Below are 26,302 nucleotides of genomic sequence, written 5' to 3'. Positions count from 1 at the left end.
TTTTTGACAATTTTGCCTTACTATAGCCTTGCCTTTTTCGGTCATTTTTCTACATTCGATATTAAGGTGTTTTTGTCGTTATTTACAACATTCTATGCTATGGCATGTCTTGGCACGCTATTTTATGCTGTTTTGAGGTGTTTTTAGCAATTTTTGGGACAGGTCATTTTTTGACAGTTTTGCCTTACTATAGCCTTGCCTTTTCAGTCATTTTTTCAACATGCGGTATGAAGTAGTTTTTGGCATTATTTGCAACATTCTATGCTATGGCGTGTCTTTGCATGCTATTTTATGCTGTTATAAACTGTTTTCAGCAGTTCTTTGGACAGGTCATTTTTTGACAATTTTGCCTTACTATAGCCTTGCCTTTTCGGTCATTTTTTCGACATTCAATATTAAGGTGTTTTTGGCATTATTTGCAACTTTCTATGCTATGGCGTGTTTTGGCACGCTATTTTATGCTGTTTTGAGGTGTTTTTAGCTATTTTTTGGACAGGTCATTTTTGACAATTTTGCCTTACTATAGCCTTGCCTTTTTCGGTCATTTTTCTACATTCGATATTAAGGTGTTTTTGTCGTTATTTACAACATTCTATGCTATGGCATGTCTTGGCACGCTTATTTTATGCTGTTTTGAGGTGTTTTTAGCAATTTTGGGACAGGTCATTTTTTGACAGTTTTGCCTTACTATAGCCTTGCCTTTTCAGTCATTTTTTCAACATGCGGTATGAAGTAGTTTTTGGCATTATTTGCAACATTCTATGCTATGGCGTGTCTTTGCATGCTATTTTATGCTGTTATAAACTGTTTTCAGCAGTTCTTTGGACAGGTCATTTTTTGACAATTTTGCCTTACTATAGCCTTGCCTTTTCGGTCATTTTTTCGACATTCAATATTAGGGTGTTTTTGGCATTATTTGCAACATTCTATGCTATGGCGTGTTTTGACACGCTATTTTATGCTGTTTTGAGGTGTTTTTAGCAATTTTTGGGACAGGTCATTTTTTGACAATTTTGCCTTACTATAGCCTTGCCTTTTCGGTCATTTTTTCGACATTCAATATTAAGGTGTTTTTGGCATTATTTGCAACTTTCTATGCTATGGCGTGTTTTGGCACGCTATTTTATGCTGTTTTGAGGTGTTTTTAGCTATTTTTGGGACAGGTCATTTTTTGACAATTTTGCCTTACTATAGCCTTGCCTTTTCGGTCATTTTTCTACATTCGATATTAAGGTGTTTTTGGCATTATTTACAACATTCTATGCTATGGCATGTCTTGGCACGCTTATTTTATGCTGTTTTGAGGTGTTTTCAGCAGTTTTGGGACAGGTCATTTTTTTGACAATTTTGCCTTACTATAGCCTTGCCTTTTCGGTCATTTTTTCTACATTCGATATTAAGGTGTTTTTGGCGTTATTTACAACATTCTATGCTATGGCGTGTCTTTGCATGCTATTTTATGCTGTTATAAACTGTTTTCAGCAGTTCTTTGGACAGGTCATTTTTTGACAATTTTGCCTTACTATAGCCTTGCCTTTTCGGTCATTTTTTCGACATTCAATATTAGGGTGTTTTTGGCATTATTTGCAACATTCTATGCTATGGCGTGTTTTGACACGCTATTTTATGCTGTTTTGAGGTGTTTTTAGCAATTTTTGGGACAGGTCATTTTTTGACAATTTTGCCTTACTATAGCCTTGCCTTTTCGGTCATTTTTTCGACATTCGATATGAAGTAGTTTTTGGCATTATTTGCAACATTCTATGCTATGGAGAGTCTTTGCATGCTATTTTATGCTGTTATAAAGTGTTTTCAGCAGTTTTTGGGACAGGTCATTTTTTGACAATTTTGCCTTACTATAGCCTTGCCTTTTCGGACATTTTTTGACATTCAATATTAAGGTGTTTTTGGTAGTATTTGCAACATTCTATGCTATGGCGTGTCTTATCACGCTATTTTATGCTGTTTAAAGGTGTTTTCAGCAGCTTTTGGGACGTCATATTTTGACATTTTTGCCATACTATAGCCTTGCCTTTTCGGTCATTTTTTCGACATTCAATATTAAGGTGTTTTTGGCATTATTTGCAACTTTCTATGCTATGGCGTGTTTTGGCACGCTATTTTATGCTGTTTTGAGGTGTTTTTAGCAATTTTTGGGACAGGTCATTTTTTGACAATTTTGCCTTACTATAGCCTTGCCTTTTCGGTCATTTTTTCGACATTCAATATTAAGGTGTTTTTGGCATTATTTGCAACTTTCTATGCTATGGCGTGTTTTGGCACGCTATTTTATGCTGTTTTGAGGTGTTTTTAGCTATTTTTGGGACAGGTCATTTTTTGACAATTTTGCCTTACTATAGCCTTGCCTTTTCGGTCATTTTTTCTACATTCGATATTAAGGTGTTTTTGGCATTATTTACAACATTCTATGCTATGGCATGTCTTGGCACGCTATTTTATGCTGTTTTGAGGTGTTTTTAGCAATTTTGGGACAGGTCATTTTTGACAGTTTTGCCTTACTATAGCCTTGCCTTTTCAGTCATTTTTTCAACATGCGGTATGAAGTAGTTTTTGGCATTATTTGCAACATTCTATGCTATGGCATGTCTTTGCATGCTATTTTATGCTGTTATAAACTGTTTTCAGCAGTTCTTTGGACAGGTCATTTTTGACAATTTTGCCTTACTATAGCCTTGCCTTTTTCGGTCATTTTTTCGACATTCAATATTAAGGTGTTTTTGGCATTATTTGCAACATTCTATGGTATGGCGTGTTTTTGCACGCTTATTTTATGCTGTTTTGAGGTGTTTTCAGCAGTTTTTGGGACAGGTCATTTTTTGACAATTTTGCCTTACTATAGCCTTGCCTTTTCGGTCATTTTTTCGACATCCAATATTAAGGTGTTTTTGGCATTATTTGCAACATTCTATGCTATGGCAAGTCTTTGCATGCTATTTTATGCTGTTATAAAGTGTTTTCAGCAGTTTTTTGGACAGGTCATTTTTTGACAATTTTGCCTTACTATAGCCTTGCCTTTTCGGTCATTTTTTCGACATTCAATATTAAGGTGTTTTTGGCATTATTTGCAACTTTCTATGCTATGGCGTGTTTTGGCACGCTATTTTATGCTGTTTTGAGGTGTTTTTAGCTATTTTTGGGACAGGTCATTTTTTGACAATTTTGCCTTACTATAGCCTTGCCTTTTCGGTCATTTTTTCGACATTCGATATTAAGGTGTTTTTGGCATTATTTACAACATTCTATGCTATGGCATGTCTTGGCACGCTATTTTATGCTGTTTTGAGGTGTTTTCAGCAGTTTTGGGACAGGTCATTTTTGACAATTTTGCCTTACTATAGCCTTGCCTTTTCGGTCATTTTTTCGACATCCAATATTAAGGTGTTTTTGGCATTATTTGCAACATTCTATGCTATGGCAAGTCTTTGCATGCTATTTTATGCTGTTATAAAGTGTTTTCAGCAGTTTTTTGGACAGGTCATTTTTTGACAATTTTGCCTTACTATAGCCTTGCCTTTTCGGTCATTTTTTCGACATTCAATATTAAGGTGTTTTTGGCATTATTTGCAACTTTCTATGCTATGGCGTGTTTTGGCACGCTTATTTTATGCTGTTTTGAGGTGTTTTTAGCTATTTTTGGGACAGGTCATTTTTGACAATTTTGCCTTTACTATAGCCTTGCCTTTTCGGTCATTTTTCTACATTCGATATTAAGGTGTTTTTGTCGTTATTTACAACATTCTATGCTATGGCATGTCTTGGCACGCTATTTTATGCTGTTTTGAGGTGTTTTTAGCAATTTTTGGGACAGGTCATTTTTTGACAGTTTTGCCTTACTATAGCCTTGCCTTTTCAGTCATTTTTTCAACATGCGGTATGAAGTAGTTTTTGGCATTATTTGCAACATTCTATGCTATGGCGTGTCTTTGCATGCTATTTTATGCTGTTATAAACTGTTTTCAGCAGTTCTTTGGACAGGTCATTTTTTGACAATTTTGCCTTACTATAGCCTTGCCTTTTCGGTCATTTTTTCGACATTCAATATTAAGGTGTTTTTGGCATTATTTGCAACATTCTCTGCTATGGCGTGTCTTGGCACGCTATTTTATGCTGTTTTGAGGTGTTTTCAGCAGTTTTTGGGACATAGCATTTTTTGACAATTTTGCCTTACTATAGCCTTGCCTTTTCGGTCATTTTTTCTACATTCGATATTAAGGTGTTTTTGGCATTATTTGCAACATTCTATGCTATGGCAAGTCTTTGCATGCTATTTTATGCTGTTATAAAGTGTTTTTAGCAATTTTTGGGACAGGTCATTTTTTGACAATTTTGCCTTACTATAGCCTTGCCTTTTCGGTCATTTTTTCGACATTCAATATTAAGGTGTTTTTGGCATTATTTGCAACTTTCTATGCTATGGCGTGTTTTGGCACGCTATTTTATGCTGTTTTGAGGTGTTTTTAGCTATTTTTGGGACAGGTCATTTTTTGACAATTTTGCCTTACTATAGCCTTGCCTTTTCGGTCATTTTTTCGACATTCGATATTAAGGTGTTTTTGGCATTATTTACAACATTCTATGCTATGGCATGTCTTGGCACGCTTATTTTATGCTGTTTTGAGGTGTTTTCAGCAGTTTTTGGGACAGGTCATTTTTTGACAATTTTGCCTTACTATAGCCTTGCCTTTTCGGTCATTTTTTCGACATCCAATATTAAGGTGTTTTTGGCATTATTTGCAACATTCTATGCTATGGCAAGTCTTTGCATGCTATTTTATGCTGTTATAAAGTGTTTTCAGCAGTTTTTTGGACAGGTCATTTTTGACAATTTTGCCTTACTATAGCCTTGCCTTTTCGGTCATTTTTTCGACATTCAATATTAAGGTGTTTTTGGCATTATTTGCAACTTTCTATGCTATGGCGTGTTTTGGCACGCTATTTTATGCTGTTTTGAGGTGTTTTTAGCTATTTTTGGGACAGGTCATTTTTTGACAATTTTGCCTTACTATAGCCTTGCCTTTTCGGTCATTTTTTCAACATTCGATATTAAGGTGTTTTTGTCGTTATTTACAACATTCTATGCTATGGCATGTCTTGGCACGCTATTTTATGCTGTTTTGAGGTGTTTTAGCAATTTTTGGGACAGGTCATTTTTGACAGTTTTGCCTTACTATAGCCTTGCCTTTTCAGTCATTTTTTCAACATGCGGTATGAAGTAGTTTTTGGCATTATTTGCAACATTCTATGCTATGGCGTGTCTTTGCATGCTATTTTATGCTGTTATAAACTGTTTTCAGCAGTTCTTTGGACAGGTCATTTTTTGACAATTTTGCCTTACTATAGCCTTGCCTTTTCGGTCATTTTTTCGACATTCAATATTAGGTGTGTTTTGGCATTATTTGCAACATTCTATGCTATGGCGTGTTTTGACACGCTATTTTATGCTGTTTTGAGGTGTTTTAGCAATTTTGGGACAGGTCATTTTTTGACAATTTTTCCTTACTATAGCCTTGCCTTTTCGGTCATTTTTTCGACATTCAATATTAAGGTGTTTTTGGCATTATTTGCAACTTTCTATGCTATGGCGTGTTTTGGCACGCTATTTTATGCTGTTTTGAGGTGTTTTTAGCTATTTTTGGGACAGGTCATTTTTTGACAATTTTGCCTTACTATAGCCTTGCCTTTTCGGTCATTTTTTCTACATTCGATATTAAGGTGTTTTTGTCGTTATTTACAACATTCTATGCTATGGCATGTCTTGGCACGCTATTTTATGCTGTTTTGAGGTGTTTTTAGCAATTTTTGGGACAGGTCATTTTTTGACAGTTTTGCCTTACTATAGCCTTGCCTTTTCAGTCATTTTTTCAACATGCGGTATGGAGTAGTGTTTGGCATTATTTGCAACATTCTATGCTATGGCGTGTCTTTGCATGCTATTTTATGCTGTTATAAACTGTTTTCAGCAGTTCTTTGGACAGGTCATTTTTTGACAATTTTGCCTTACTATAGCCTTGCCTTTTCGGTCATTTTTTCGACATTCAATATTAAGGTGTTTTTGGCATTATTTGCAACATTCTCTGCTATGGCGTGTCTTGGCACGCTTATTTTATGCTGTTTTGAGGTGTTTTCAGCAGTTTTTGGGACATAGCATTTTTGACAATTTTGCCTTACTATAGCCTTGCCTTTTCGGTCATTTTTCTACATTCGATATTAAGGTGTTTTGGCATTATTTGCAACATTCTATGCTATGGCAAGTCTTTGCATGCTATTTTATGCTGTTATAAAGTGTTTTTAGCAATTTTTGGGACAGGTCATTTTTTGACAATTTTGCCTTACTATAGCCTTGCCTTTTCGGTCATTTTTTCGACATTCAATATTAAGGTGTTTTTGGCATTATTTGCAACTTTCTATGCTATGGCGTGTTTTGGCACGCTATTTTATGCTGTTTTGAGGTGTTTTTAGCTATTTTTGGGACAGGTCATTTTTTGACAATTTTGCCTTACTATAGCCTTGCCTTTTTCGGTCATTTTTTCGACATTCGATATTAAGGTGTTTTTGGCATTATTTACAACATTCTATGCTATGGCATGTCTTGGCACGCTATTTTATGCTGTTTTGAGGTGTTTTCAGCAGTTTTTGGGACAGGTCATTTTTTGACAATTTTGCCTTACTATAGCCTTGCCTTTTCGGTCATTTTTTCGACATTCGATATGAAGTAGTTTTTGGCATTAGTTGCAACATTCTATGCTATGGCGAGTCTTGGCATGCTATTTTATGCTGTTATAAAGTGTTTTCAGCAGTTTTTGGGACAGGTCATTTTTTGACAATTTTGCCTTACTATAGCCTTGCCTTTTCGGTCATTTTTTCAACATTCAATATTAAGGTGTTTTAGGCATTATTTGCAACATTCTATGCTATGGCGTGTTTTGTACGCTATTTTATGCTGTTTTGAGGTGTTTTTAGCTATTTTTGGGACAGGTCATTTTTTGACAATTTTGCCTTACTATAGCCTTGCCTTTTCGGTCATTTTTTCTACATTCGATATTAAGGTGTTTTTGTCGTTATTTACAACATTCTATGCTATGGCATGTCTTGGCACGCTATTTTATGCTGTTTTGAGGTGTTTTAGCAATTTTTGGGACAGGTCATTTTTTGACAGTTTTGCCTTACTATAGCCTTGCCTTTTCAGTCATTTTTTCAACATGCGGTATGAAGTAGTTTTTGGCATTATTTGCAACATTCTATGCTATGGCGTGTCTTTGCATGCTATTTTATGCTGTTATAAACTGTTTTCAGCAGTTCTTTGGACAGGTCATTTTTTGACAATTTTGCCTTACTATAGCCTTGCCTTTTCAGTCATTTTTTCGACATTCAATATTAGGGTGTTTTTGGCATTATTTGCAACATTCTATGCTATGGCGTGTTTTGACACGCTATTTTATGCTGTTTTGAGGTGTTTTTAGCAATTTTTGGGACAGGTCATTTTTTGACAATTTTGCCTTACTATAGCCTTTCCTTTTCGGTCATTTTTTCGACATTCAATATTAAGGTGTTTTTGGCATTATTTGCAACTTTCTATGCTATGGCGTGTTTTGGCACGCTATTTTATGCTGTTTTGAGGTGTTTTTAGCTATTTTTGGGACAGGTCATTTTTTGACAATTTTGCCTTACTATAGCCTTGCCTTTTCGGTCATTTTTTCTACATTCGATATTAAGGTGTTTTTGTCGTTATTTACAACATTCTATGCTATGGCATGTCTTGGCACGCTATTTTATGCTGTTTTGAGGTGTTTTTAGCAATTTTTGGGACAGGTCATTTTTTGACAGTTTTGCCTTACTATAGCCTTGCCTTTTCAGTCATTTTTTCAACATGCGGTATGAAGTAGTTTTTGGCATTATTTGCAACATTCTATGCTATGGCGTGTCTTTGCATGCTATTTTATGCTGTTATAAACTGTTTTCAGCAGTTCTTTGGACAGGTCATTTTTGACAATTTTGCCTTACTATAGCCTTGCCTTTTCGGTCATTTTTTCGACATTCAATATTAAGGTGTTTTTGGCATTATTTGCAACTTTCTATGCTATGGCGTGTTTTGGCACGCTATTTTATGCTGTTTTGAGGTGTTTTAGCTATTTTTGGGACAGGTCATTTTTGACAATTTTGCCTTACTATAGCCTTGCCTTTTCGGTCATTTTTTCTACATTCGATATTAAGGTGTTTTTGTCGTTATTTACAACATTCTATGCTATGGCATGTCTTGGCACGCTATTTTATGCTGTTTTGAGGTGTTTTTAGCAATTTTTGGGACAGGTCATTTTTTGACAGTTTTGCCTTACTATAGCCTTGCCTTTTCAGTCATTTTTTCAACATGCGGTATGAAGTAGTTTTTGGCATTATTTGCAACATTCTATGCTATGGCGTGTCTTTGCATGCTATTTTATGCTGTTATAAACTGTTTTCAGCAGTTCTTTGGACAGGTCATTTTTTGACAATTTTGCCTTACTATAGCCTTGCCTTTTTGGTCATTTTTTCGACATTCAATATTAGGGTGTTTTTGGCATTATTTGCAACATTCTATGCTATGGCGTGTTTTGACACGCTTATTTTATGCTGTTTTGAGGTGTTTTTAGCAATTTTTGGGACAGGTCATTTTTTGACAATTTTGCCTTACTATAGCCTTGCCTTTTCGGTCATTTTTTCGACATTCAATATTAAGGTGTTTTTGGCATTATTTGCAACTTTCTATGCTGTGGCGTGTTTTGTACGCTTATTTTATGCTGTTTTGAGGTGTTTTAGCTATTTTTGGGACAGGTCATTTTTTGACAATTTTGCCTTACTATAGCCTTGCCTTTTCGGTCATTTTTTCTACATTCGATATTAAGGTGTTTTTGGCATTATTTACAACATTCTATGCTATGGCATGTCTTGGCACGCTATTTTATGCTGTTTTGAGGTGTTTTCAGCAGTTTTTGGGACAGGTCATTTTTTGACAATTTTGCCTTACTATAGCCTTGCCTTTTCGGTCATTTTTTCTACATTCGATATTAAGGTGTTTTTGGCGTTATTTACAACATTCTATGCTATGGCGTGTCTTTGCATGCTATTTTATGCTGTTATAAACTGTTTTCAGCAGTTCTTTGGACAGGTCATTTTTTGACAATTTTGCCTTACTATAGCCTTGCCTTTTCGGTCATTTTTTCGACATTCAATATTAGGGTGTTTTTGGCATTATTTGCAACATTCTATGCTATGGCGTGTTTTGACACGCTATTTTATGCTGTTTTGAGGTGTTTTTAGCAATTTTTGGGACAGGTCATTTTTTGACAATTTTGCCTTACTATAGCCTTGCCTTTTCGGTCATTTTTTCGACATTCGATATGAAGTAGTTTTTGGCATTATTTGCAACATTCTATGCTATGGAGAGTCTTTGCATGCTATTTTATGCTGTTATAAAGTGTTTTCAGCAGTTTTTGGGACAGGTCATTTTTTGACAATTTTGCCTTACTATAGCCTTGCCTTTTCGGACATTTTTTTGACATTCAATATTAAGGTGTTTTTGGCATTATTTGCAACATTCTATGCTATGGCGTGTCTTTGCATGCTATTTTATGCTGTTATAAACTGTTTTCAGCAGTTCTTTGGACAGGTCATTTTTTGACAATTTTGCCTTACTATAGCCTTGCCTTTTTGGTCATTTTTTCGACATTCAATATTAGGGTGTTTTTGGCATTATTTGCAACATTCTATGCTATGGCGTGTTTTGACACGCTATTTTATGCTGTTTTGAGGTGTTTTTAGCAATTTTTGGGACAGGTCATTTTTTGACAATTTTGCCTTACTATAGCCTTGCCTTTTCGGTCATTTTTTCGACATTCAATATTAAGGTGTTTTTGGCATTATTTGCAACTTTCTATGCTATGGCGTGTTTTGGCACGCTATTTTATGCTGTTTTGAGGTGTTTTTAGCTATTTTTGGGACAGGTCATTTTTTGACAATTTTGCCTTACTATAGCCTTGCCTTTTCGGTCATTTTTTCTACATTCGATATTAAGGTGTTTTTGGCATTATTTACAACATTCTATGCTATGGCATGTCTTGGCACGCTATTTTATGCTGTTTTGAGGTGTTTTTAGCAATTTTTGGGACAGGTCATTTTTTGACAGTTTTGCCTTACTATAGCCTTGCCTTTTCAGTCATTTTTTCAACATGCGGTATGAAGTAGTTTTTGGCATTATTTGCAACATTCTATGCTATGGCATGTCTTTGCATGCTATTTTATGCTGTTATAAACTGTTTTCAGCAGTTCTTTGGACAGGTCATTTTTTGACAATTTTGCCTTACTATAGCCTTGCCTTTTCGGTCATTTTTTCGACATTCAATATTAAGGTGTTTTTGGCATTATTTGCAACATTCTATGGTATGGCGTGTTTTGGTACGCTATTTTATGCTGTTTTGAGGTGTTTTCAGCAGTTTTTGGGACAGGTCATTTTTTGACAATTTTGCCTTACTATAGCCTTGCCTTTTCGGTCATTTTTCGACATCCGATATTAAGGTGTTTTAGGCATTATTTGCAACATTCTATGCTATGGCAAGTCTTTGCATGCTATTTTATGCTGTTATAAAGTGTTTTCAGCAGTTTTTTGGACAGGTCATTTTTTGACAATTTTGCCTTACTATAGCCTTGCCTTTTCGGTCATTTTTTCGACATTCAATATTAAGGTGTTTTTGGCATTATTTGCAACTTTCTATGCTATGGCGTGTTTTGGCACGCTATTTTATGCTGTTTTGAGGTGTTTTAGCTATTTTTGGGACAGGTCATTTTTGACAATTTTGCCTTACTATAGCCTTGCCTTTTCGGTCATTTTTTCGACATTCGATATTAAGGTGTTTTTGGCATTATTTACAACATTCTATGCTATGGCATGTCTTGGCACGCTATTTTATGCTGTTTTGAGGTGTTTTCAGCAGTTTTTGGGACAGGTCATTTTTTGACAATTTTGCCTTACTATAGCCTTGCCTTTTCGGTCATTTTTTCGACATCCAATATTAAGGTGTTTTTGGCATTATTTGCAACATTCTATGCTATGGCAAGTCTTTGCATGCTATTTTATGCTGTTATAAAGTGTTTTCAGCAGTTTTTTGGACAGGTCATTTTTTGACAATTTTGCCTTACTATAGCCTTGCCTTTTCGGTCATTTTTTCGACATTCAATATTAAGGTGTTTTTGGCATTATTTGCAACTTTCTATGCTATGGCGTGTTTTGGCACGCTATTTTATGCTGTTTTGAGGTGTTTTTAGCTATTTTTGGGACAGGTCATTTTTTGACAATTTTGCCTTACTATAGCCTTGCCTTTTCGGTCATTTTTTCTACATTCGATATTAAGGTGTTTTTGTCGTTATTTACAACATTCTATGCTATGGCATGTCTTGGCACGCTTATTTTATGCTGTTTTGAGGTGTTTTTAGCAATTTTTGGGACAGGTCATTTTTTGACAGTTTTGCCTTACTATAGCCTTGCCTTTTCAGTCATTTTTTCAACATGCGGTATGAAGTAGTTTTTGGCATTATTTGCAACATTCTATGCTATGGCGTGTCTTTGCATGCTATTTTATGCTGTTATAAACTGTTTTCAGCAGTTCTTTGGACAGGTCATTTTTTGACAATTTTGCCTTACTATAGCCTTGCCTTTTCAGTCATTTTTTCGACATTCAATATTAGGGTGTTTTTGGCATTATTTGCAACATTCTATGCTATGGCGTGTTTTGACACGCTATTTTATGCTGTTTTGAGGTGTTTTTAGCAATTTTTGGGACAGGTCATTTTTTGACAATTTTGCCTTACTATAGCCTTGCCTTTTCGGTCATTTTTTCGACATTCAATATTAAGGTGTTTTTGGCATTATTTGCAACTTTCTATGCTATGGCGTGTTTTGGCACGCTATTTTATGCTGTTTTGAGGTGTTTTTAGCTATTTTTGGGACAGGTCATTTTTGACAATTTTGCCTTACTATAGCCTTGCCTTTTTCGGTCATTTTTTCTACATTCGATATTAAGGTGTTTTTGTCGTTATTTACAACATTCTATGCTATGGCATGTCTTGGCACGCTATTTTATGCTGTTTTGAGGTGTTTTTAGCAATTTTTGGGACAGGTCATTTTTGACAGTTTTGCCTTACTATAGCCTTGCCTTTTCAGTCATTTTTCAACATGCGGTATGAAGTAGTTTTTGGCATTATTTGCAACATTCTATGCTATGGCGTGTCTTTGCATGCTATTTTATGCTGTTATAAACTGTTTTCAGCAGTTCTTTGGACAGGTCATTTTTTGACAATTTTGCCTTACTATAGCCTTGCCTTTTTCGGTCATTTTTTCGACATTCAATATTAAGGTGTTTTTGGCATTATTTGCAACTTTCTATGCTATGGCGTGTTTTGGCACGCTATTTTATGCTGTTTTGAGGTGTTTTTAGCTATTTTTGGGACAGGTCATTTTTTGACAATTTTGCCTTACTATAGCCTTGCCTTTTTGGTCATTTTTTTCTACATTCGATATTAAGGTGTTTTTGTCGTTATTTACAACATTCTATGCTATGGCATGTCTTGTACGCTATTTTATGCTGTTTTGAGGTGTTTTCAGCAGTTTTTGGGACAGGTCATTTTTTGACAGTTTTGCCTTACTATAGCCTTGCCTTTTCAGTCATTTTTTCAACATGCGGTATGAAGTAGTTTTTGGCATTATTTACAACATTCTATGCTATGGCGTGTCTTTTGCATGCTATTTTATGCTGTTATAAACTGTTTTCAGCAGTTCTTTGGACAGGTCATTTTTGACAATTTTGCCTTACTATAGCCTTGCCTTTTTGGTCATTTTTTCGACATTCAATATTAGGGTGTTTTTGGCATTATTTGCAACATTCTATGCTATGGCGTGTTTTGACACGCTATTTTATGCTGTTTTGAGGTGTTTTTAGCAATTTTTGGGACAGGTCATTTTTGACAATTTTGCCTTACTATAGCCTTGCCTTTTCGGTCATTTTTTCGACATTCAATATTAAGGTGTTTTTGGCATTATTTGCAACTTTCTATGCTATGGCGTGTTTTGGCACGCTATTTTATGCTGTTTTGAGGTGTTTTTAGCTATTTTTGGGACAGGTCATTTTTTGACAATTTTGCCTTACTATAGCCTTGCCTTTTCGGTCATTTTTTCTACATTCGATATTAAGGTGTTTTTGGCATTGTTTAGAACTTTCTGTGCTATGGCATGTCTGTATTTTATGCTGTTGTTTTGAGGTGTTTTCAGCAGTTTTTGGGACAGGTCATTTTTTGACAATTTTGCCTTTACTATAGCCTTGCCTTTTCGGTCATTTTTCTACATTCGATATTAAGGTGTTTTTGGCGTTATTTACAACATTCTATGCTATGGCGTGTCTTTGCATGCTATTTTATGCTGTTATAAACTGTTTTCAGCAGTTCTTTGGACAGGTCATTTTTGACAATTTTGCCTTACTATAGCCTTGCCTTTTCGGTCATTTTTTCGACATTCAATATTAGGGTGTTTTTGGCATTATTTGCAACATTCTATGCTATGGCGTGTTTTGACACGCTATTTTATGCTGTTTTGAGGTGTTTTTAGCAATTTTTGGGACAGGTCATTTTTTGACAATTTTGCCTTACTATAGCCTTGCCTTTTCGGTCATTTTTTCGACATTCGATATGAAGTAGTTTTTGGCATTATTTGCAACATTCTATGCTATGGAGAGTCTTTGCATGCTATTTTATGCTGTTATAAAGTGTTTTCAGCAGTTTTTGGGACAGGTCATTTTTTGACAATTTTGCCTTACTATAGCCTTGCCTTTTCGGACATTTTTTTGACATTCAATATTAAGGTGTTTTTGGCATTATTTGCAACATTCTATGCTATGGCGTGTCTTTGCATGCTATTTTATGCTGTTATAAACTGTTTTCAGCAGTTCTTGGGACAGGTCATTTTTTGACAATTTTGCCTTACTATAGCCTTGCCTTTTCGGTCATTTTTTCGACATTCAATATTAAGGTGTTTTTGGCATTATTTGCAACTTTCTATGCTATGGCGTGTTTTGGCACGCTTATTTTATGCTGTTTTGAGGTGTTTTTAGCTATTTTTGGGACAGGTCATTTTTTGACAATTTTGCCTTACTATAGCCTTGCCTTTTCGGTCATTTTTTCTACATTCGATATTAAGGTGTTTTTGGCATTATTTACAACATTCTATGCTATGGCATGTCTTGGCACGCTATTTTATGCTGTTTTGAGGTGTTTTTAGCAATTTTTGGGACAGGTCATTTTTTGACAGTTTTGCCTTACTATAGCCTTGCCTTTTCAGTCATTTTTTCAACATGCGGTATGAAGTAGTTTTTGGCATTATTTGCAACATTCTATGCTATGGCATGTCTTTGCATGCTATTTTATGCTGTTATAAACTGTTTTCAGCAGTTCTTTGGACAGGTCATTTTTTGACAATTTTGCCTTACTATAGCCTTGCCTTTTCGGTCATTTTTTCGACATTCAATATTAAGGTGTTTTTGGCATTATTTGCAACATTCTATGGTATGGCGTGTTTTGGTACGCTATTTTATGCTGTTTTGAGGTGTTTTCAGCAGTTTTTGGGACAGGTCATTTTTTGACAATTTTGCCTTACTATAGCCTTGCCTTTTCGGTCATTTTTTCGACATCCAATATTAAGGTGTTTTTGGCATTATTTGCAACATTCTATGCTATGGCAAGTCTTTGCATGCTATTTTATGCTGTTATAAAGTGTTTTCAGCAGTTCTTTGGACAGGTCATTTTTTGACAATTTTGCCTTACTATAGCCTTGCCTTTTCGGTCATTTTTTCGACATTCAATATTAGGGTGTTTTTGGCATTATTTGCAACATTCTATGCTATGGCGTGTTTTGACACGCTATTTTATGCTGTTTTGAGGTGTTTTTAGCAATTTTTGGGACAGGTCATTTTTTGACAATTTTACCTTACTATAGCCTTGCCTTTTCGGTCATTTTTTCGACATACAATATTAAGGTGTTTTTGGCATTATTTGCAACTTTCTATGCTATGGCGTGTTTTGGCACGCTATTTTATGCTGTTTTGAGGTGTTTTTAGCTATTTTTGGGACAGATCATTTTTTGACAATTTTGCCTTACTATAGCCTTGCCTTTTCGGTCATTTTTTCGACATTCGATATTCAGGTGTTTTTGGCGTTATTTACAACATTCTATGCTATGGCATGTCTTGGCACGCTATTTTATGCTGTTTTGAGGTGTTTTTAGCAATTTTTGGGACATGTCATTTTTTGACAATTTTGCCTTACTATAGCCTTGCCTTTTCTGTCATTTTTTCGACATGCGGTATGAAGTAGTTTTTGGTATTATTTGCAACATTCTATGCTATGGCATGTCTTGGCACGCTATTTTATGCTGTTTTGAGGTGTTTTCAGCAGTTTTTTGGGACAGGTCATTTTTTGACAATTTTGCCTTACTATAGCCTTGCCTTTTCGGTCATTTTTTCGACATTCAATATTAAGGTGTTTTTGGCATTATTTGCAACTTTCTATGCTATGGCGTGTTTTGGCACGCTATTTTATGCTGTTTTGAGGTGTTTTTAGCTATTTTTGGGACAGGTCATTTTTTGACAATTTTGCCTTACTATAGCCTTGCCTTTTCGGTCATTTTTTCAACATTCAATATTAAGGTGTTTTAGGCATTATTTGCAACATTCTATGCTATGGCAAGTCTTTGCATGCTATTTTATGCTGTTATAAAGTGTTTTCAGCAGTTTTTTGGACAGGTCATTTTTTGACAATTTTGCCTTACTATAGCCTTGCCTTTTCGGTCATTTTTTTGACATTCAATATTAAGGTGTTTTTGGCATTATTTGCAACATTCTATGCTATGGCGTGTTTTGGCACGCTATTTTATGCTGTTTTGAGGTGTTTTTAGCAATTTTTGGGACAGGTCATTTTTTGACAATTTTGCCTTACTATAGCCTTGCCTTTTCGGTCATTTTTTCGACATGCGGTATGAAGTAGTTTTTGGCATTATTTGCAACATTCTATGCTATGGCAAGTCTTTGCATGCTATTTTATGCTGTTATAAAGTGTTTTCAGCAGTTCTTTGGAGAGGTCATTTTTTGACAATTTTGCCTTACTATAGCCTTGCCTTTTCGGTCATTTTTTCGACATTCAATATTAGGGTGTTTTTGGCATTATTTGCAACATTCTATGCTATGGCGTGTTTTGACACGCTATTTTATGCTGTTTTGAGGTGTTTTTAGCAATTTTTGGGACAGGTCATTTTTTGACAATTTTGCCTTACTATAGCCTTTCCTTTTCGGTCATTTTTTTGACATTCAATATTAAGGTGTTTTTGGCATTATTTGCAACATTCTATGCTATGGCGTGTTTTGGCATGCTATTTTCTGCTGTTTTGAGGTGTTTTTAGCAATTTTTGGGACAGGTCATTTTTTGACAATTTTGCCTTACTATAGCCTTGCCTTTTCGGTCATTTTTTCTACATTCGATATTAAGGTGTTTTTGGCGTTATTTACAACATTCTATGCTATGGCATGTCTTGGCACGCTATTTTATGCTGTTTTGAGGTGTTTTCAGCAGTTTTTTAGGACAGGTCATTTTTTGACAATTTTGCCTTACTATAGCCTTGCCTTTTCGGTCATTTTTTCTACATTCAATATTAAGGTGTTTTTGGCATTATTTGCAACATTCTATGCTATGGCATGTTTTGACACGCTATTTTATGCTGTTTTGAGGTGTTTTTAGCAATTTTTGGGACAGGTCATTTTTTGACAATTTTGCCTTACTATAGCCTTGTCTTTTCAGTCATTTTTTCGACATACTATGAAGTAGTTTTTGGCATTATTTGCAACATTCTATGCTATGGGGAGTCTTTGCATGCTATTTTATGCTGTTATAAAGTGTTTTCAGCAGTTTTTGGGACAGGTCATTTTTTGACAATTTTGCCTTACTATAGCCTTGCCTTTTCAGTCATTTTTTCGACATGCAGTATGAAGTAGTTTTTGGCATTATTTGCAACATTCTCTGCTATGGTGTGTCTTGGCACGCTATTTTATGCTATTTTAAAGTGTTTTCAGCAGTTTTTGGGACAGGTCATTTTTTGACAATTTTGCCTTACTATAGCCTTGCCTTTTCGGTCATTTTTTTGACATTCAATATTAAGGTGTTTTTGGCATTATTTGCAACATTCTATGCTATGGCGTGTTTTGGCACGCTATTTTATGCTGTTTTGAGGTGTTTTTAGCAATTTTTGGGACAGGTCATTTTTTGACAATTTTGCCTCACTATAGCCTTGCCTTTTCAGTCATTTTTTCAACATGCGGTATGAAGTAGTTTTTGGCGTTATTTACAACATTCTATGCTATGGCATGTCTTGGCACGCTATTTTATGCTGTTTTGAGGTGTTTTCAGCAGTTTTTTGGGACAGGTCATTTTTTGACAATTTTGCCTTACTATAGCCTTTCCTTTTCGGTCATTTTTTTGACATTCAATATTAAGGTGTTTTTGGCATTATTTGCAACATTCTATGCTATGGCGTGTTTTGGCACGCTATTTTATGCTGTTTTGAGGTGTTTTTAGCAATTTTTGGGACAGGTCATTTTTTGACAATTTTGCCTTACTATAGCCTTGCCTTTTCGGTCATTTTTTCGACATGCGGTATGAAGTAGTTTTTGGCATTATTTGCAACATTCTATGCTATGGCAAGTCTTTGCATGCTATTTTATGCTGTTATAAAGTGTTTTCAGCAGTTTTTGGGACAGGTCATTTTTTGACAATTTTGCCTTACTATAGCCTTGCCTTTTCAGTCATTTTTTCGACATGCAGTATGAAGTAGTTTTTGGCATTATTTGCAACATTCTATGCTATGGCGTATGCTATGGCGAGTCTTTGCATGTTATTTCATGCTGTTATGAAGTGTTTTCAGCAGTTTTTGGGACAGGTCATTTTTTGACAATTTGCCTTGCCTTTTCGGTCATTTTTTCGACATTCAATATTAAGGTGTTTTTGGCGTTATTTCCAACATTCTCTGCTATGGCGTGTCTTGGCACGCTATTTTATGCTGTTATGAAGTGTTTTCAGCAGTTTTTGGGACAGGTCATAATTTGACAATTTTGCCTTACTATAGCCTTGCTTTTTTGGTCATTTTTTCGACATTCAATATTAAGGTGTTTTTGGCGTTATTTACAACATTTTATGCTATGGCGTGTCTTGGCATGCTATTTTATGCTTTTTTGAGGTGTTTTCAGCAGTTTTTGGAACAGGTCATTTTTTGACAATTTTGCCTTACTATAGCCTTGCCTTTTCAGTCATTTTTTCGACATGCGGTATGAAGTAGTTTTTGGCATTATTTGCAACATTCTCTGCTATGGCGTGTCTTGGAACACTATTTTATGCTGTTTTGAGGTGTTTTCAGCAGTTTTTGGGACAGGTCATTTTTTGACAGTTTTGCCTTACTATAGCCTTGCCTTTTCAGTCATTTTTTCGACATGCAGTATGAAGTAGTTTTTGGCATTATTTGCAACATTCTCTGCTATGGCGTGTCTTGGAACACTATTTTATGCTGTTTTGAGGTGTTTTCAGCAGTTTTTGGGACAGGTCATTTTTTGACAGTTTTGCCTTACTATAGCCTTGCCTTTTCAGTCATTTTTTCGACATGCAGTATGAAGTAGTTTTTGGCATTATTTGCAACATTCTCTGCTATGGTGTGTCTTGGAACACTATTTTATGCTGTTTTGAGGTGTTTTCAGCAGTTTTTGGGACAGGTCATTTTTTGACAATTTTGCCTTACTATAGCCTTGCCTTTTCGGTCATTTTTTCAACATTCAATATTAAGGTGTTTTTGGCATTATTTGCAACATTCTATGCTATGGCGTGTCTTTGCATGCTATTTTATGCTGTTATAAACTGTTTTCAGCAGTTTTTGGGACACAGCATTTTTTGACAATTTTGCCTTACTATAGCCTTTCTTTTTCAGTCATTTTTTCAACATGCTATGTTCAGGTGTTTTTTGCCATATTTGCCACATTCTATGCTATGGCAAGTCTTTTCACGCTATTTTATGCTGTTTTGAGGTGTTTTCGGTAGTTTTTGGGACAGGTCATTTTTTGACTTTCTCTAGCCTTGCTTTTTCAGTCATGTTTTTGACATGCAATATTAAGGTGCTTTTGTCATTATTTGCAACATTCTATGGTATGGCGTGTCTTGGCAAGCTGTTATATACTTTTTTTAAAGTGTTTTCAGCTGTTTTTGGGACAGGTCATTTTTTGACAATGTTGCCTTACTATAGCCTTGGCTTTTTGGTCATTTTTTTAAACGTGTGATATTAAGGTGTTTTTGGCCATATTTGCAACACTATGGTATGGTATGTCTTGGCACGCTATTTTTTTTGCTTTCTTTAGGTGTTTTCAACTGTACTTTGCCTTACTATAACCTTTCTTCCTTGGTCATTTTTTAAACATGCAATATTAGGGTGTTTCAGCCTGTTTTTTCAACATCGTATTATGTGGCATTTCTCTGTAGGCTATTTTAAGTTGTCCTCAGCAGTTTTCAGCTGTTTTTGGAAATGTCATTTTTTGACATTCTTGCCATACTATAGTATTGCTTCTTTGGTCATTTTTTCGACATACCATATTAGGGTGTTTTGGGCCATCATTGCAATATTCTTTGCTATGGCATGTCTCAGCACACTAGTTTAAGTACTCTTGAGCAGTTTTCAGTTTTTTGTTTTTTTTTTGCGAAATGTCATTTTTTTTCACATTTTTGGTCATTTTTGAACATGCTGTTTTGGGGTGTTTTGAGCTGTTTTGCAAGACTCTATGCTATGGCATGCCCCACCATGCTATTTAATTTAGTTTTTAGCAGTTTTCAGCTGTTTTTGGAATTTTCATTTTTGCCAAAGTATAGTATTGCTTATTTGGTCAATTTTTCGTCATGCCACATAAGGGTGTTTTTGGCAGTTTTTGCACCATTCTAAGCTATGGCGTGATTCAGCACGCTTTTTAATGTAATTTTTTTAGCAGTTTTCAGCTGTTTTTTGGAAATGTCATTTTTTGACATTTTTTCCATCCTATACTATTGCTTCTTTCAACATGTCATATTAGGGTATTTTTGGCCATTTTTGCAACATTCTATACTATGGTGCATTTTGGCAAGTTATTTCATGTAGATTTTTGCAGTTTTCAGCTGTTTTTGGGAAATGTCATTTTTTGACATGTTTTATAGTATTGCCTCTTTGGTCATTTTTTTCAAAATTCCATATTAGGGTATTTTTGGCCATTTTACTGCAGCATTCTGTGCCATGGCTTGTTTCAGAATGCTATTTTAGTGGTCCTCAACAGTTTTCAGCTGTTTTTGGGAAATATCAATTTTTGACATTTTTGCCATACTTTAGTATTGCTTTTTTGGCCATATTTTTAACCTGCCATATTAGAGTGTTTTTGGCCGTTTTTGCAACATTCTACACTATGGCGTGTGTCAGCACGCTATTTCATGTAATCTTTTCATCCATTTTTGGAAAATGTCATTTTTTGACATTTTATTGTTGTTATTATTGTAATGTTTATCTGATCAATTTTTTCAGCATGCAATATTAGGGTATTTTTGGCCGTTTTTGCAATATTCTATGCTATGGTGTTTTTGGCACACTTTTTAATTTAGTTTTAAGCAGTTTTTGGGTGTTATAACGTGTTATATTAGGGTGTTTTTGGCTTTTTTGTAACATTCTATTCTAATTTCTATGCTATGCTTTTAAATTTTCTACTTTTTGAGCTATTTTTTTTCCTAGATAGTTAACTTTTTTCCAACAAATGACATATTAGCTTTCATTTACCATGGCTTTTTCCTTTTTTTTCAGACATTGATGAGTGCAGTTTGCAGACACATACCTGCTGGAATGACAGCGTGTGTGTGAACCTCCCGGGAGGCTACGACTGTGTGTGTACGTCAGGTCCAGGCTGCGGCGGCGACTGTCCACAGGAGGATGGAATCAGACGCAACGGAGAGGACTGGAAACCCAGCTTCGACCGTTGTGCTATATGCTCCTGCAAGGTACAGAAGATAAACACACAAATACAAATTAACTACAATGAGAAATACTGGCGTTCACAAACTGGTGGATGATGTTAACTCAGTGTTTTCTTCATAGCTATGATCTGTTATTCTCTTCACTAACTTCCTGTAACTAAACTGCCAATATGGAAGTTTAAGGATCTTCCTTTTTTTTAAAGAATCTTCCTTTTTTTAATGCAAAGGAGCATTGTTCAAACTTTAAACAAAATGTCAGTGTACGATTTGTTTATGGTCTTTCATTTAAAGCAACATTTTGCAACTTTTAGTTGTTTGTTGAGTCTCACTACCAAGATACCAATGTTTTGGGTTGATATTTTGGTCTGACCATCAACCAAACCAACTGCTGATGCCTCAGTGAAACGAATCAGTCATTCCCATGTTCTACAAAAGTGTGCCAGCTGTTAAGCCTTTCAGCAAGTGCAGACCAGATTGCCAGTCCCTCCAGGATTTCATTGGCTGGTTTTTGGATTGTTGCAGTCTGAAATTCCTGATTTTACAACAGCTCTTCTCAAAATATTAGCATGCAAACTCCCAGGAAGCTTCATCTGATGAAGTTCTTACCTTTTCCTGTCTGCAAACTCTGCCTTAATGGTGAAACAGGGTCTATGCACATGTATTGGAATGTATTGGAATTGCCCAATGGTATCTGCAATATGAACTGATGTACTATGTAGATAATAACATACCCAAGGTGCCATGCTGCCCAAAGTTGCTCCTATTGAGTGATGCCTCCTCTCTAGATCTTTTATTTCACCAGAAGCTGGCACTTTTTGTTGGCCTGACAGCAGCAAAAAAAATGTAGCAGTCTGTTGGCAGCCCCCTCATTCTCTCTCTCAGAATCATTAGCTACAATCATTACTGGATATAACAAATATGGAGATGTCAGTAGCAAAAATGCATGATGCCAAACAATCACTCATCTGTGCCTGGGCTTCCCGTATCAGCAAAGTGAAAGATCTTGTGTGCAAAACCACTGGGTCATAGACCTCTAATGTAAATTTATTTACTATCAAACATTTCTATTTTTATTTTTCATTAAGTTTGAAATGTTTCCTTTTACTTTTTTATATTGTTTGTTTGGATTATTATTATTATTATTATTATTATTATTATTGTATGTCTCTTTTTTTCTTTATTTTCTTCTTCCGTAAATTCTCTAAGATCTATTTTAATGTTATTGTGGTGCTGCGAGGGGTGGGGAAAAGGGGGGGGTATTGTTGTGTATTAATGCGTTTGTCGTTTATTCTCCATGTTAAAAAAATAAAAAAGTGATTAAAAAAAAATAAAAAAAAATGCTGTGCAAGTTGCTATGTTTAAAGGCAGTTTTGAAGTGAATATTGCAAAAAGAAAGATTCTGAGCTAATTAATATAAGAAATATCAGCTGATGCTTTTTGACAAAATATCACTGTTGGATGGTGTCATTTCCCCTCAAATCACCTACATATGATAAAACTGGACTCAACAAAGGTCTGCTACACAGCAACATCACAGCAACAAAGTGAGACGGGCTACATGCGGTCAGATAATCAGACAAGTTGTTAATAAGCCAACAGTTTAACCAAATCATCTAAGACACTCTCTTTAGAGGTAAAAGTAAGTGCACCTGTAAAAATCCCTCACTGCACAGAGAAGATGTGCACAACGACGATAGGCACAGTATTCCAAGTTAAAACTGGGAGTCAGTCTCTAAACAGTAATAGAATTTTACAACAGACACATTGGGTTTTAATTTTGCTCTTCGCCTTTGCTTACTCTTGCAAATAAGATCTGACTGCCTGTGTTTAATTGATGGACGTGACTGTCAAAACTATTAAAATATGACACAAGTTCTCAACAAACTGAACGTATTACCTAAATCATAGACCTCATATATTGTGTCATTATTATCAACCTTTCCTTTCACCTCTCAGCACGTGTAACTCTCTTGAGTTGATTCAGCTAACATTTGTATTGATCGGTATGAAGCAAGCACAAAAATAAAAAACTTTCTAACTTAGAAACTGCCTCAGGACAGCAAATTAAGCATCATGCAGGGTCAACTCAAGGAAAAAGCACCTTAGTGCTTCCAGCTGTTTTTCATTAGCCTGCATTACATTCTGAGAAATATTTGTGGCAGCTTAACAACTCATGTCTCTGCTCAGGAGTCAGAGCGAGGCGGTGCAGTGTGACTGCAGGAAAGTGAGATATTGATCAGATTTGTCTTTGGGAAGGTGAGGCTCAGTGAGTAAGATTAATACAAAATAGACACAGTAATTTGGAATAAAATGACAGCTGAAGGCGGTGGCCCTAACAATGCCTCATAAAATTCTAAATTTAACACTTAAACTTTTCACAGCAAAGTCTTTGGTATTTGTGCATCATGCGTTATGACTTTTCAGGGCAACACGTTTATTAATTTCATCCATTTTATTATTTTCATTTTTTTGTGTTCATGTAGGGATGCACAATAATATCAACAGATCATCTATATCGGCCGATATTAGTTTCAAAACGAAATATGGGAATTGGCCAACCCGTGCTTTTTATCAATGCATGAATATTACATCCATTGAAAAGCATTGTATTTCATGTCTGGTGGGCCATTATGATAAAACATATAATATGATGTTAATTCCACTCCAGAAGAAACTTGATGATCAGTAAAATAACATTAACTAATTTTAATCACTGTGTTCAGAGCATGGTCTCATCTTAATTTTCTATCTGAATTAGTTTGTATTAGCAGAAGGAAATCTGTAGCATTCCCTCTCTAAACAGACTTTGGAGAAGTAACACAAACAAATAATAAAACTTTCCTTGCTACAAGACAATAAGAAATTAAATGCAGCTTTAAACATTTGCTTTGTGTCAGTTGTCAAGATATATAAGAATTTACAAACAGTCACAAAGGATTTCCAGGATTTAGACTGTTTTGTCAAAAGTAGAACGACAGGTGTGACACAAGCAAGATGCTCTGCTAACACTGGATGTCTCCAGGGCTGATAGGTGTCACTGTGGTTTGTGAAAGAGACGGAAAAAGGCAATCAGAGTCACACAGAAGCTGTGGATTGGTTTCTTGAACATGAGAGGAAGGTTGATTGACTCGATATGATTGAAAGATGTGGATGCCAGACAGGGCAAGTGGAAAAGACAGAGGTGCAGCAGAGGCAGACCACATCAGGCAAAAGCAGCAGAGAGTTTAGAGAAACTTCTCAGAACATGACATCAAAGGTAGAAACTAAACTCAAGTTTCACTTAAGAGTCATTTGAAGGAAAGTGAAAGGAGAAATTGAGTTAAATTAAGAGTATTAGATGTTAGAATTCTACAGATGTGGTTCGGCTCAGACCAAAATCCTCCTTAATTAGATTATCTTCCCCGAAAAAAAACCACTGGAGAGCAATACCTCACCTGAGAACTGTGTTAGAAACAAATCATACCTACTGATTAAAGAAAATGTCATCTGCATTCATCAAATTCATCATAAAGTTGTCATCATCAAAGCTGACATAAAAAGCTGTATAATGATATTGTTTTGCTTAGCACAACAGCGCAGCATTAGCATTCATGCCTGGTCTTATTCCTGGCATTAAAATGAACAGTTTGCCTTCATACGTTCTGCCGACACGGTACAATTGGCAGTAATTTTGCAGCAAGTCAAGGGCCATAACCGTAAAGACCAAGGCCATCGGTATTGCTACCCAGGGACTCAGCAGTTACTGTAGCAGGACAATATGCATCGATAAAACATTGGCTCTGTATTGCCCTTTTAATGGTATGCGGAATGATTTTATGGGCCCCATACATTTCCTAACAGCCATTTTATGTAACATTTTTACATCTCCATTACAATGTCGTCCCCGGGCCAGACAGTGCTGGCTGTGGTGAGTAAAATGGACCATAAAGTTTTCCCCGCGTGGCGACGGAGATCCAGGGACACAGCGGCTCAGCTGGCTCCCATATCCTGCAGAGTCTTCTCTGCATTTGACTTTGCATTCCAGCCCAGACACCAAAGTTTGAACTCATTCCCACTTCAGTCATGGCTCTAATAAATTGCTGTTAGAAAATGGAGATTTGAGAGTTGCTACAACACATTAAAGTCCTCTGTAGGTATTCTGGCCTTGAATTATCTACCTGATTGACCCAGTGTATAAGACTAGCTCTCCCTAAAGGTGCCTGAGATAGGTGTCAGATATACTCCTTGATCATATTCCAGAGTCTTAGATCGGGCTCTTTGAATCATGATTCTGATATGCTTAATTTTTTCTTCTGAGATTCAATATGTTTGCAATTGCAGCGCCTTCAAGGGGAAATAAAATGTCAGGTATTCAGTGTTCTCTCTAGGATTGTGCTCTTTTCAGAGATGAAAAGGCTCTGAAATGACATTCAGGGCAACAGGGAATCCTTAAACCCTTCACTGTAAGCAGAACGGTGAAAGCTTTCAGTTTCAGGAGCTGTTGAACGCAGCGTGACCCTCCTATTCAGTGAAGAAGAATTGCTGGAACAGTGCTTTACAGCCCAGGATGTGAGGCGACATGTAAAACTGAAGTTGAAGTCTTTGTCAGTACTACTTCTTTGAAGTTGGCCACATGCAGAATGTCAGGGCCACTATCATGACCTTTCTTTTATTTTACCTAAATGTAAAATAAAAGAGACTGCTCACACATTTCACCAAAGTGGTGATGTTTTAGCAGCTTTCATTAAAACTAACAAAAAAAAGCCTGAGGCCTTAATCTGTTTACCCTCTGACGCTGGGACCTCTGTTGTGCAGGACGGGCAGACGTACTGCAGGAGGAGACCCTGTGACTGCGGAGACCCAGACGAGGATTTGTTCTGCTGTCCTGGCTGTGACAACAGACCCAGCAGCCAGTGTTTGGACCAGAGCGGACGCACGCTCTACCGCAGCGGAGCATCCTGGCTGTACGGCTGCCAGCAGTGCCGCTGCATGGTTTGTACACACACACACACAAACACACTCACACAGAAGCTGTATGTGTTTTTCCAACCAAAATGAAAGCTGACCTTCATGTTAAAGCAGCTACAAATAGTTTTTAACAGGTAACTCAATTAAACAACCATGGCTCTATATAACCTACATGAGCAAATAAGATCATCAGCATGCAGATTAGCTGTTTTCATACAGACTGTTGTAAAGCGTCTTCCAGTTGCGAGGAAAC

General features: G+C 36.0%; 2 protein-coding genes across 3 annotated transcripts in view; one reads left to right on the top strand and one right to left on the bottom strand.

Moving 5' to 3' along the window:
- LOC121945971 (uncharacterized) overlaps nucleotides 1-26,302 on the bottom strand; it is a 124,425-nt gene that overhangs the window by 9,743 nt on the left and 88,380 nt on the right. The window contains exon 10 of the mRNA XM_088070168.1: nucleotides 20,964-21,119. The gene's annotated coding sequence lies outside the window, so the exon portion shown is untranslated. The remainder of the gene's footprint in view (nucleotides 1-20,963; nucleotides 21,120-26,302) is intronic.
- The window catches only part of LOC121946268 (protein kinase C-binding protein NELL1-like), a 453,829-nt gene that overhangs the window by 415,222 nt on the left and 12,305 nt on the right, over nucleotides 1-26,302 (top strand). For both annotated transcript variants that reach the window (XM_088069950.1, XM_042490773.2), the window contains 2 exons: nucleotides 20,933-21,126; nucleotides 25,897-26,073. In XM_088069950.1, coding sequence (XP_087926076.1) covers nucleotides 20,933-21,126; nucleotides 25,897-26,073 — 371 coding nt within the window. The remainder of the gene's footprint in view (nucleotides 1-20,932; nucleotides 21,127-25,896; nucleotides 26,074-26,302) is intronic.

Source organism: Plectropomus leopardus, chromosome 1 (genome assembly GCF_026936395.1).
Source record: "Plectropomus leopardus strain MGB_pleo_1.0 chromosome 1, ASM2693639v1, whole genome shotgun sequence".
NCBI classification, from domain to species: Eukaryota; Metazoa; Chordata; class Actinopteri; order Perciformes; family Serranidae; genus Plectropomus; species Plectropomus leopardus.
This window is presented reverse-complemented; position numbering and strand designations above follow the sequence as displayed.